Genomic DNA, 13,975 nt, shown 5'->3' on the forward strand with positions numbered 1-13,975 from the left:
TTGGGAGTTTAATAAGAGAGGCCGCAATGCGAGCATGAATTGTTTGAAAATAATGAAATTTGAGAACTACCAATCAAAATAACGGACCAGTTGAAATTAGTTGTTAAACTGACTATTATCATATAATACAACCTTATATTACACGATCAGAATAGATATATATATAAGCTTGCACAGCTGACAGCACCCATGCTGCAATCATGATAAGCAAGAACAAGCAGGTACAAAATCAATGAAGCGTAAACAGGCAGTGTCGCCAGAAATAGACAAAACGAAATAGTACAATTAATACAATATCAACATTAGCTACGTAGTCAATGTTGAGTCAAAAAATTTCAGGTCTTCAAAAATAGCAGCACTTTGCATATCAGTGGCTATATGTATTATGTATACAACCTTGTTCAGAGCAAATATGCTGAAGGCTTAAAAATTACCTTCATCATGAAACTGTCAAAATCTGAAATATAATATAATTAATTAATCATTTAATTAATGTCAAAAGACATTTAAGTGACTCAGACACACAATGGTGTTTGATGTTTATTAATTTTATGTGCGGATCGATTTAAAATTAGCAACACTTGTTAACGTGATTCAAAATGTTTATCTGAGTGGTTTAATTATCATATTGACCAATTGATGTTTTCCAGTGAGGCGAAAAACAAAGGAAACATAGCACCAATCAAATTATTGTTTGTCTTAAATATCATGTTGAGAAAATTCCTTCATGTTTCATGAAGCTAAATCAATTTTAGTCGAATGTTGAATATACAAAATTTAGCATTCTAAAATCGTCAACAAATGTCTCAAAAAATTATGAAATTGTCAACGTCTGAATCATTACAATCATTCTATTGTCAAAAGCCATTTAAATCAAATTAATAAACACACAATGGCTGCAGCTACAATTGAGTTATCGGTGGTTTCATAATTGGCAACTATGACCACAGTTTGTGAACAATGTTACATGTTTTATGGTGTAGTTCAGTAATTGCCAACCTGGGGCCCATAGCCCTTTAAGAAGACCACAGAGCAGTTTAGGGGGGATCACAATGCTAGACACAAAAATGATTTTTTTTTTCAGTCTGAATCAGGTGCTCCTGAAGTACGCGCACCAAGATGTCGCATAACCTGAACCCTAACCTGGTACACAACCTGAGTTTAGGTTGTGCGCCATCTTGGTGTGCATACTTCAGGAGGTCCCTGAATCATTATAATCATTCTATTGTCAAAAATCATTTAAATCACTTTATTAAACACACAATAGCTTCAGTCACAATTATGTTGCCGGGGCTTTCATAATTGGCAATATTGACCAACGTTTGTGCACAGTATTACATGGAGAATGAGACTGGGCATTTCTAAACATCAATACTTTTGTTGGACGAATTTTTTGAATATTACTCGGTAATATTATATCTCTATTAAGCCACGTACCTAATTTCCGACCCAAAGTCCCAAAAATGGATCAGTTCTAATTCCACTATTACTATTTGCAAAAGACAATACCTGCCATGTACAATATATAAATGGAAGTGAAATTTCTACAAAAGAACAAAGTGTATTCAATCTACAGACGTCTGGCGATCAAACACTTCAATACAAATAGTCTCTATTATTTTATATGTACGTTTTTAAGTTCAATAATAAAGTTACAATTCGACTAGTGATTGTAACCATTTTGGTGTTAAATTTCAAAGTTAGTTTTATCAGTTGCAGTTCCTGCTTTAAGGAAAAAAACTAAAATTTACAGATAAAAAAGAAGACCAAATGTGGATTTTTATCTTGAAAAGATGACCACTGCATTTGCATAATTTAAATATTTCATTCAGACTATTATACCCAGTTTAACAATATCCAATTAACCCATTACCAGGTTTAAGGAAGTCACTTAGCTCAGGTTGCTCGATTAATACATTTATTATCAGTCCTCGGATTTTTGACGTCACAATCACTAACGCTTAAAATTATAGCCCTGTTTTCCATGTTGTGAGACATCACTGTTCATCAGCAAAATGCTTGATTGAACAAAAATAAAGTAAGAAAAGATTTGAATGTTTTAAACTAAGCTGCTATTGTGGAAAACCTGATACAGCCCAAACCCATCCAGCCTTCAGTGGCCCCCTAGGTAAATTGAGTTTGGGACCCTTGGTTTAAATATTTCATTGGCAGTGTTCAGACCCAGTTTAACAGTATTCAATTAACCCATTACCTGGTCTGTATACTTAAGATTTAAGGCATCATTTGTGGATGAATACCGGACACAAAATGGCATCACTACCACTGGAGTCGAGGGATTTTTATTAAAAGAACTGTTATTGAACCTTTATTTGAACCAGATCACAGACAAGACAAGTCATTTGTCAGACCAAAAAGAGGAAAGTTAACTTTGTCAACAAATTAGAGAGGCCTATTCAATAAAGTTTCCCCAAACCCAAATAACCATATCATTTATGGACATCAATATCAAAATAACCATCAAACTGAAGAAAAGTGTTTCATAGGGATAAAGTCAACCAATATTCAAATTCTTAAACTTCCCAACTTCTCCATTGTTACCAATATCAAACGAACCATCAAATTGACAAATACCGCAATATACTTTTGTGAACCTTATTAAGAAAACATCTCTTTGTTGACAGTCCTTGAAATATGTTCACAAGCGAAAACAAATAATTGTGTTTGTAAGAAATGTTTGTTTTGCCAATGGTTATCCACAATATAGATCAGAGTAGGGGCAGATAAACTATGATTACAATGACAACATTTCTTGGTAGTGTGTTATATACTTGACGAACCTTTTAGTTAAAATAAACTATGAAAGCAATGCTAACTTATAGGAAAATAGAAGTCTACGGCTGAAACCTTTGCCCATCAATTCAGAAAGGTAAACTGGATATTGTTCGGTTTTTCCTAAATACAGTGGCTCCCAACTAAAACAGTCACAACCATAGAAAAGAACAATTAGGATATTTCTTTGTGTGTGATAAAATCACTATGTTTGATGAAATGTTTGTTTTGCCTATTTTTATTAACCATGATATAGAATCACTGTCTTATGGCAGTTTATCGATTAATAGGGGACTATAAAAGCACACTGTGTATTTTATGTGAATAATAATAATTCAGTAATATTGAAAATATGGCCTTTTTCACTTTGCATGTTCCAGAAGCCTTCTTATAAAACGTCTTCCATTATAGGAGAGAAGGAATGGAATTAACACTTTTCTTTTCAATAGTTTGCCGATTTAAATGTTGATATGGGAAAAATTATTGAAATTACGAAAATCATATTACAACTTTTATGATTTGTGGAAAAATTACAAAGAAAAAGAAGAAATTGCATCCATTTTAGAAAAAGTTCCAAAAGTTTGTGTCACACTGAGTGATTATAACAGAGATTGCATGACTATAAAAGGTGAAGAAAAAGGGTACCGTTTAATTAAACTAAAGTAGAGACCTATATTTGTATCATGTAAAACTTACTTGTTTGATTTCAAATGAAGGAGTTGGACGACACTTCCATATTTAACTTCTTGGCCAAGTAATTTCTGATTTTCTTTTTCATTTTGTCTCTTCTCAACTTCTGCAGATTCCTGTCAAAGAAACAAAAATATAAGATATTTAAAACTAAATATTGGATCAATGTCTAGTGGTCAGAAGTTAGATATTGACATCGCAAGTTATCAGGTGACCGCCTCGTAGGTTAGGAGTTACATATTTATCCCAGGGGAAAGGAAAATCGTTAAGTCGGCTTAATTATATGGGGAACCACAGTTACCTCTCATCCAGTTACCAATCCATGGGGGGTATGGGATTAGTTATCCAGGTATTTGTTTCGAAAGCTTGGACTTAATGGTGAAGGAAGTCGCAACCGACTAGCGGTCATGTAAACCACCCTACAGCGGTGAGGTGTCATAGCAATCCTCTCTCACATCACTATCCACTATCCGTATGGGATTTGAACTAGATGCAATATTGAGCGTTTTCCTAACGCTTAGCACGATGCACCACACCGATGAGCCGAAGAAACAAAATTGTAAGATATGAATGAATAAACGAGAATATCGGTCAGAGACCGAAGACTTATCTATCGAAATAGCGGTTTCGATTCATGACTCTATAGTGACACCGCATGTCCCATCACTAATTAATTAATAACTCGCTAATTATACAACATATTTCGCCCAAAATCAATGGGCTTCTGGTTCGAGATAAGATGAATGCACATGCAAAATCTGGAGCACATTCAATCTCGCTTTCGTGAGATATCGCGTGCATCTAACAGACAACAAATACCTATCAACATACTTACCGATTAAAATCGATAAGTAATAATTATAGGTGATATATGGGAAATTGAAGGTTAAATATTGGTGTGATGGCTAGTGGTCATAATGGAATTACAGCTTCTCAGGTTCTCACCTCCTCATCCAGCACATAATAAACAATTGGGGTGAAATAAATGCTGTACCAGGATGGTTTCGGACTTTCCCAAACCTTCCCTTACATATCAGAGACTGCTTGGAAATCATTTCATAGAGAAATATATGTATTATTCAAAATTGATTACAAAGCAGAATAAAATAAAAATGGAACAAAATAATAATAGCATGCCCTACTTTTAAACTCCCTGATACCTTTGGATTACAGCCTATTCAAGTAACATAAGGGCATAATTCTAGTGTAATGATAGTGCAGAAAAATATATCCACTTAGGATTATTCAAGTTGAAATTAAAAACTGAAGCAAAATTAGAGAACATCCTGATAAGAGCATCCAAGTAGATACCTAGTATCCTTTAGAAGTAGTTCAAGTGCATAACTATACTACTGGTACTGCAAAGAGTTTTCGTGCAACCACTGACACACAATATCATTATATGCCCGCTACTTTAAATTCAATTTGTACTGTAGCTATACCCAAACTTTCAAAAAAAAAGCTCACAGCACACCTACACAAAAGAAAAGTTTCTACCTATAAATAAAACTCAATTTTGTGATCAGTAAAATGTATTATGCTTTTTAAAATTGTGAACATGTAGTAAATAATAAATAATAGCAATGTCAAAAAAACATCATAACATTTACATTTATTTATCTAATGAAAAGTGTGCAGCTGCTGAACACATATTTTCAAATATTCAATCATATATTAGTTATGTTTAACACAATTTTGTTGATTTCCCGGGCTCGCTTGGCCAAACGCCGCTGTGCCCTCTTCGGGAAGAACTGCCGTAGTGTACAATATCCTTTATAAGTAGCTCAAGTGCATAATCCCCGGCGCAGCCAAGAGAGTAAATACTCACATCCACTTCAATATTTAAATCCTTGTCATTATATTTCAATACCAACAACTTGAGACATGTAATTAGGTAGAGATTAAATTTGAAGAGCAAATATTCCGTATTTCTAATTTGAATTTTAAAGCTTTTGATGATCTATTCCGGCAATAAAGATATATTGTTTGGGGTTCGGCATAGATTTGGAAACATTAGATTGTATTGCTATAAAAATATGCAAAGTACTGTATACCTTCGCATATAAGCCGAGTGGAAAACTCAAAATAAAAGTTGCCAAACTAAGGGGTCATCTTACACGCGAAAAACTCTCTTTGCACTAAAAATTCAGCTTATACACGCATAACTCTGATCGCACTCAAACGAAATGACTTTGTGCTAACTCAATCCCAACAGCTACAATTCGCACGGCGTGTTGCGATTTGTATGGTCGGCTTATATGCGAATTTTTATAAATACATCGTTTTAGGGGGTCGACTTATATGTGACGATATGCAGTAGTAAATCCGGAATTTCCCTAATTAAAATTATTTGTAATTTTTCTTATTAGAAGAAGTCTCCTGGTATCCCGAAAAGAACCTCAAATTTCCGAAAATTTGAAAAATAGAAAATTAATCAAATAACTTGTTTATTTTAAATATCCTGTTAATGAAAAAACATGGTTTTGTATTGAAAGGTTACGGGAAGTGATCCAGGAAATAAAAGTAAACAATATTACAAGATTATCATGTGGTTTCATTCATCTTAATTAACCATGCAATTCTACTGGGAATGTGGTTGGAGCAGACTAAATAAATTTTCCAATAAGATGGTATGATGTGACTGATGTGTATATTACACAGATCACTTGTTTACTATTCAAATGCAGGGGTACTATTGTGTATTAATAATATTGCAGTCAGAAATGTCCAAATCGAATAGTGAAATGCATTCGAAAATCAAGACCTCCAAGGCTATTTTAAGTTATCTCCGCTTCACTATAATAATATTATTATTCCTATGTTTTCAGATTTTAAAAAGTATATAAAACTTTTTTGTTGGATTTTTAGAATGTATTCAGAATTCCAGATTCAAAAATATGTTTTAGAATGTATTCGGAACCGTCCAGTATTTAGTGATGGTCATCCCTGATAACACTATCGTGCAGTTCCACTTTATTAAAAGAAAAGGAATAAGCCTAGATACTATACAATTCCCTAGATGCTCAATTAGAGTGAATACTAAACAAGATAATTATAACCTGGCACTATGCAACATAAAAATCAATACCGAGAGCAGGTGGTGTACATTTGTTAATAAAGAATCAATAAATCATTTCTCCGAACTCAAAATTTCAGTTTCTTGGAACGAGCAATAAAACTAAACATGAAGCCAAGTGTTGGTTGCAAGAATGGCCAGGGATGTCCTATTCTAGTCTGATATTCGAATGTATTCGAATCTCGCGAAATTTGTATATCATATCTAGTGTTTATAAAAATATCGAATATCGCCACAAATTTTCTTGCCACCGTCAACGTTTTAATTGAAAATATTCTACATTTATCTTATAATATTATCGCAATTGCCGCAGCAATAAATCACAGTCGACATGAAAGGATTCAAATCAGCGCTGCCGCTGACTTTAAGTACTTACTACACATCAAGGTAGGAGGTAAAAATGGCTATAACCGGCTAATTTAGAATGTCCATGATAATGGCTATTTTAGTACCATAGATACATTCTTAAATATTATTTTTCAACAAATTCTAAATTTGTTATAAATGTTTAACAGAAGGAGTTCACAAAGATTGATGTTCACAAAACAAATTAGTGAAGATAAACTGTTTAAACTAGTGGTTCTCAACCTATTACTTTCGTGGCCCACTTTCATTGCACACAAATTCTGTGATCCATAACCTAACTCAAGGTAATACTATATACTAGAGCAGGGTGGTCCAAACCCAGGCCCGCGGACCATATGTGGCCGCCGCTTCATTATCTGTGGCCCGCGTCACATTTGAATAGTAATCGAAAATCGCATTTCGTGTAGTTTTGTAATAAAATTAATCAGAAAAATCTTTTGACATATTGTTACATCACTAATGTCACTGGTTTGACTAGTGTTATGGCTAGCTGAGGCAACTAGCGAAGAGGAATGATGTGCTTGGCAGTCTAAATTATTATCTGGCTTTCTATCTTTGGTCGGGAATATATGCTTACAATATAGGCATAGTGGAAAATCGTTCATTGCTACTACAATTATATTTGACTAATTCATCAACAACTCTAGCAATGTTTATTAATAGGTTTGTGGTCCACCTGAAAATGTTTCTGGACCCAGCAGTGGGCCATGGCTATGGGCCAAACTATAATTACTTGTTTCTAAAATGGAATTAAGAAATATAATAATATATATGACTAAATTTGAATCGATTCATTTTAGACATCCCTGGTAGAAGGCAAAGTTGCTTCATTGAGATAAAAAAGAAGATACATTTTATGTTATAGTCTCATAATTGGAATTGCTATCTACAATTTTGGCTCCTAAATTATTAGGTAAATAATAGGAGATTTGGCTATTTTTGTATATTAATTTGACAATCTTGTATCATAAAATGACTAAGATTTTTTTAGTGGGTGTTTATACTAACCATGAATGAGCTCATAACTAAAAATGAACTAAATTTGATGCCACAATAGGATTAAATTTTATATTAAAAGGTGTGCTGAACTAAATTAGGAAAAATTGATATCAAAACAACTGTCCAAAATGAAAGTGTTTTGTCCGTATCTAGGTGATTTCACGGTCTGCTGAGCAAAGCGATGTTAATAATGATGCATAAGTCATTGGAGAATTGTTAGTTTTATTTGAAAAAATAACAATCTAAATACTGGAGGTAGTATTTCAGGTTAAAATTGTGAATATTATGATTTGAATAAATGAATCATATAGCCTATAGAGTATATATTAAACATATATCAATCTTTTTAAAATAATATTTTCTGTATTAATCAAATAGTAGCAAGTGGCATTTCTGTTTTATCTCAACTTGATTAGGAGATTTGTCAATGTTACTCAGGTCTCTGCATAATAGAGGTTGCTTAAAACTTCATTCTTTATCACATCATGAGTGAATTACCTTGATTTATGAGTCATAATCATATCATTCAAAAATAATTGCTATCAATTGGATCTCTGTGTGACTAACTGCACAAATTTCTACAATACTTTTGAGCTAGTAGATCTGTATGCGTATAATGGACATATGCTAAGCCAGTGCTTTGCCAACCTTTTTCAGTTTGCGACCAACTTTCATTGCCATTCCTCAGTTTGCTCTCGACTTTTATTGCTATTTTTTCTGTGCGACCCACCACAATGAGATGTTAAAATACAAGAAAAAAAACAATGTATCTCCATGCAATTTACTATTATTAATGAGAATGATTTCATAATCGTTACATAATGATGATGCCACAATCTGATCCAAAATTGTATGTAATATTTGGAAATGCTTTGCGACACACCGGTTGGGATGCACTGTTCTACGTGATTCTATATGGCAAAGCTGAGTGAGAAAGTCCGACTCAGGTCATATGTAAAATTACAAAATCTTCCTTGTATTGATTTAAAACAAGACTTTTGTTGGATCTGCACTATATGTTTGAATTTTGTCTGTCTGAAGTAACCCAACTTTAGGTCCGGCTCTAGAAGCACACACAAAAACGAGATCCAGTTTCCACCGAAATACGCGAATGGTATGACCAAACCAACCTGTAATCTTTTCATCAATGCTACATCAGCTATCCTGGTAGGTCCAGACTTGACTGTTTTCCAGAACTGTTTCTGTGCATTGTATCGATTCATAGGACAAATCTTGAATAAGCAATCTAGGGAGAATTTGGATAAAAAGCAGTTAAAAACCGCACTATCTACAGAACATTTAACTGAGCAACCTCCTATGCAAGGAGTCTATATTCAAATAGTTTGAATAAAACCAAGACCAGAAATGAGCAATTTTAACATTGGACATTTTAAAATAATCCATTTTCAGATTTGTGAACAGAAAAGTAATTTTCTAAGACTACCTGCTGAGAATGTCAAGAGAATGTAATTTAATAAAAATAATAAAATTGACTGGAAAATGGGAAAGATATAACCTAATTATAGAAAATGATAAGCGTAATCACTCCTTTTTCATACAATATTAGATTATTATATAATTATACTTTTTTGCAAATTTGTGAATCCAGCAAATGTAGCAATGTCTAACTCATATGACTAGGTCATATCATCAGCCATCTGCTCTATGATAAACATGAAAATATAAGTAACTTATTCAGCTTCAACACAAATGCAAATTTTTGATAAAAATAAAATTTGAAATATTCATTAATAATGAACTTGCATCGATATAAAATGGAGTGATTCCAATCATTATTTACCTAAGTAAATAATTGCATTGATTTTAGTATGACATGGACTTTGTATGCGTAAAAAATGAGCAATTCTAATTTTGACTCTTTTACAAAGTAGGCGCATACACATATGCCAAAACAATAAATATAACTTGTTCTCACCCCTGAACTTCTTTGGTGGATTCTGTAGATTTCCTGCATCAGGTTTGACAACACATCTATCATCCACCAACCTGAACACAAGAGTTTATGAATGAGTATGAAACAGAGTAAACACCAGTTATTTACTTGAATTGGAATGAATGAAACTCAAGAGGTTCTAAACAGTTTGAATATTTAAATCGATTCAAAATCATTTTTATTCAATAATTAAAACTCTTGATTTTAGGAAACATTTGAAATAACTCATTTTAAGTCTCACGGTGTCACCAACAAGGTTCATATAAAACTTTCAAAAATTAGAAAAAAAAAGAAACCATTAGATAACTGCTCATCTTAACATTACTGTATTGTCAAATTCGAATATATTTGATTATACATTCGGTGGTACTCCCGAAGTATTTTATTCCAATTTTCCTTATTTTAGTTATATTAAATGTGTTCAGGGACTAGCCAAGTGACTCAGGTAGTATTTATACCTGAAATTATAGCCTAACCCCAACCTGGCACACATACTATGTTCCGGTGTCTACCATCTTGATACGCATATGCTAGCGCCAAAAAAATTCAGCCACCCACTATGTGTGAGTAATATGATATGAAAATATAAATATCACTACTAAAAAATACAGAGTAATAAAGCATTTACCCAAGAGTCGATATGAATCCACATACTGAGTCCGCTTGTGGTCCTTCAGCGTACAATGACACAATATCTCCAATGTGTAATGAACTTGACGCCATTTTTAGTCCAATCCCGTAGCAACTTTGTTGCTCAGAGAACCACAGATTGCCGACAAATTACATGTACGTTATTTTAAACAACAAAAAATTACGAAAACTACAAAAAATTATACAAATTTTTGGCAAATTATAAAGCAATGTCAGAAATTGGCAAACATTTTAGCATTGGAGATCATTGGAAATAGGATTTATTAAATTACAGTGCAAAAGATACAGTAACAGGGGAATCGAGAAAAAGCGTAAATCGCTAGAATTTTACAATTCATCATTATTGGTTTATTATCGGATCAGTGCAGACAAGGATATTCAAAATGATCAAATATTAAAACAAAATTTCAGAGCCACTTTATTAAGTGATCCAAAAGTCTAATATCACACTTTCACTAATTCAGAAAAAACTTTATTTTATAACAAAATCATAATATTATTGTTCAGTTCAGGATTGGTGTGAACTGAGAACAGAAATTTTCGGGACAAATCAAACTTCAAAATTATCTTATATTGCCTTAACTCACTTCCTGTATACACTTCAATCACAGCGTTTGGTATAAACAAAACACAGCTTTGGCAAATGCAAAAAGTATTCGAAGGTAGTATAAAAATCACTAAACACAAAAAATATACAATTCCTGAAGACATAAACAGTGCCGAATATAATTCAACAAAACTAATGTTGGCCACTCATATTAGGTTATAAAAAAATTTTAAAACATAAAAACTTAAAATGTTCAAATCTTGGTCAGATGTTGAAATCCTATTTTAACTATGAGGACAATACTTTAAAAAGGCATAAATAAGAAATTTATTTTCTAATTGAATTTAAGCTTGGATTAGTCCAAGATATAATTTCAAATTGTTTCGAAATAGTCTATTTCAGTTTTGTACAGTCTGACAAATAACAGAACAGAATACAAATAACTTGACAGAATATTTAATTAAAGGACTGCCATGAATTGGACACTTAGAATTGTTGGGAATTTTAATTGAATTTATGCTTGGATTAGTCCAAAGTATGTCCAAAAAGTATAATTTCAGAGCGATTCAAAATAGTCTACTTCAGTTTTATACCACCCTGTTGACAAATATCGCTTGACAATGAATTTTTAGGAGACCTGCGACAAAATGGACAGTTTTACAAAAAAGATTCAAAAAAAGAATTTGGCACATATTACAGTAGCACAAACAAATAGGTAAACTTAACTAAGGTCTATAATACAAACGCCCACTCGTAAATTTGACAAAACAGTGAATTTAAAATAAAAGAGTCAAAATCTAGTAAACTAAACAAAACAGTAGCATATGAAACTCTCGTAATATACAGAATGCACTGTGGTTAGGCAAAAGCTGATTTAAGATGCTAAATATCAAACAAATGTCTCAACAGTATCAATAAGGGGTATGCAAGCGTTGGAATTTGGATAAAATGCATTGCATAAAATACATGGTGTCCATAATGCCCCATCACAATTCAGTCAGTTGTCAATATATCCTAACCAGGTTTGTTGTTTTTTAATCAGTAATTGTTCAAGTATTTAACTGCATTTCATACATCTGTGAGGCCAAAACAATATATGTTATCGATAAATTCCTGTTTGTAATTTTTAAATTTTTAGACTTTATGGATACCCTATGCACTGAAAATAAACAGTATAAATAGGTAATCAGAATTTAGGATTCAGAATTGAAGATTGTGCAGAGAAAATAAATAGTTAAGTCGGCTTACTATAACTGGGGGTTGGTATATAATTGAAGTAGCAATACCAGAAATATTCCAGCAAAAAGAGAATTATGCTTTTGGTAAAATAATTCCAAATGTAACAATAACAATTTGTTTTGATTTAAATTGATTAAGTACGGTGTTTTCCATTACGTCCCACTTCGAATTTTATTTACACTAATTTCTTCTACATTTCTACTATACAGACAATACTTCTCTTTTTGGAGCAGACACAACAACTCCATTAGCTTTTGACAAAACAAGCGGAACTTCAGTGTTTGAAAAGTACCTCGGATTAATTTCTTTATCCAGAGATTTAGAATCTGGTGAGGCATTCGTTGATCTATAAGTGCTTGGAACTGCTGGGGAAATAATACTATTGCTGCCACTATGGAGTCTTTCTTCTTTATTTATATCTTGACTGCTGTTACTTCCACTAGAGGAAGCATACACGGCAACGTCAGGGTACTTATCTATTAAAGCCTGCTGTGCTGCAATGTAACGCTTTCTGCGATTCATTTTGTAAATTTCAATTCTTTCTTGTTCTTCTTCGTCTGTTGTTCCAGGGACTGGAAATTTCCCGACAATTTCAGAACGAAATGCGTTGTCTTGATATAAGCTATGTGCGGGCCAACGTAGACATTCATTTACTTTGATACAGTTTTCGTGTTTGTCAGAATAAGTATTTGATTGTTCTAATATTGAAGGACTGGAATATGATGCTTGCGTTTTCAGCATTCCGCTAGAATCTGGACTTCCACTCGCAGATGCGCTTGAGGCCGAAGATCTTTTTCCTTCTTTAGTTTTCTTTTTTTTCTTCCGTTTTTTCTTCAATTTGTCCATTGCGCTGTGATTGGAGAGTTTTCTTGAATTACTGTTCGGTGTGTTCAATGAATCCATGAAGAACTCGGGAACTAATTATAATTGAAATGATTTACAATTCCAGTACATTTTTAAAAATTTTAGGATGGAACTTGAAATTTTCTAGAAAAAATTTAATACGATTATTCATAGAAAAGCGAACTTTCTGTCTGACTTTCTGGCTAAAAGTTGAAGCTAGAGCTGTAGAGCATGAAATACTCTGCTCTACAATGAAAGAACATACCGGTACCGTACTTTCATGCTCTCCTACAACAGTACAAGAGATAATTACAAATAATAATAATAACTAGGCATGGGCAAAATACAATGTATAAAATATTTTACAACCTGTTATAGTACCGGTACCCTAGCAAGGTTTAATGCTGATTCTGTTTACAGTAACCCTCACAGCATTCATACTGCCTTACAGGTAAACCGGTAACTGTACTGGTACCGTACAACAATCCACATTCGACAGCGAGAAGGCAGACACCGGAATTGACCATAGTCACTTTGGTCAACACCAAGACACGATAGGTACCTGTGTCACTGTGTGGTTCACGTGCGCCTTCAGTGGTGAGCAGGTATTACAATGGCCGCATAATATATTGCTATGTCGAAGCACGAAGCCCCCAACAGTCTGTTTTTATTTTTTCACCAAACTTAAATTACAATTTATGCGAACAAAACCTGGGAAACACATAAAAATGACATTATATGGCAAAGAGAGACAAGAAGGACCCATTTATTTTATGAAGTAAATATGCCATGCTAATAGCTCTTTTCCTTCAACTTTTGA

At 33.2% G+C, this 13,975-nt stretch overlaps 2 protein-coding genes across 8 annotated transcripts in view; both read right to left on the bottom strand.

Annotated features, from left to right (window-relative positions):
- Nucleotides 1–10,674, bottom strand: part of LOC120330706 (inositol 1,4,5-trisphosphate-gated calcium channel ITPR1-like) — a 99,298-nt gene extending 88,624 nt beyond the window's left edge. For all 7 annotated transcript variants that reach the window (XM_078116506.1, XM_078116507.1, XM_078116505.1 and 4 more), the window contains exons 1-4: nt 10,504–10,674; nt 9,858–9,928; nt 9,052–9,167; nt 3,487–3,596 (exon numbers count right to left, since the gene is read on the bottom strand). In XM_078116506.1, coding sequence (XP_077972632.1) covers nt 3,487–3,596; nt 9,052–9,167; nt 9,858–9,928; nt 10,504–10,598 — 392 coding nt within the window. In that variant the 5' untranslated portion in view covers nt 10,599–10,674. The remainder of the gene's footprint in view (nt 1–3,486; nt 3,597–9,051; nt 9,168–9,857; nt 9,929–10,503) is intronic.
- Nucleotides 10,675–10,695: 21 nt separating this feature from the next.
- LOC120339805 (uncharacterized) lies at nt 10,696–13,320 on the bottom strand. The gene has a single exon (XM_039408012.2). The coding sequence runs from the start codon at nt 13,213–13,215 to the stop codon at nt 12,514–12,516; it is 702 nt and encodes a 233-aa protein (XP_039263946.2). The 5' UTR covers nt 13,216–13,320; the 3' UTR covers nt 10,696–12,513.
- Between the last annotated feature and the right edge of the window lie 655 nt (nt 13,321–13,975).

Source organism: Styela clava, chromosome 9 (assembly GCF_964204865.1).
Source record: "Styela clava chromosome 9, kaStyClav1.hap1.2, whole genome shotgun sequence".
NCBI lineage: Eukaryota > Metazoa > Chordata > Ascidiacea > Stolidobranchia > Styelidae > Styela > Styela clava.

Bases quoted from the DNA above. Each gene is read 5' to 3' on its own strand.
- LOC120339805 (XM_039408012.2), bottom strand. From the start codon at position 13,215: ATGGATTCATTGAACACACCGAACAGTAATTCAAGAAAACTCTCCAAT.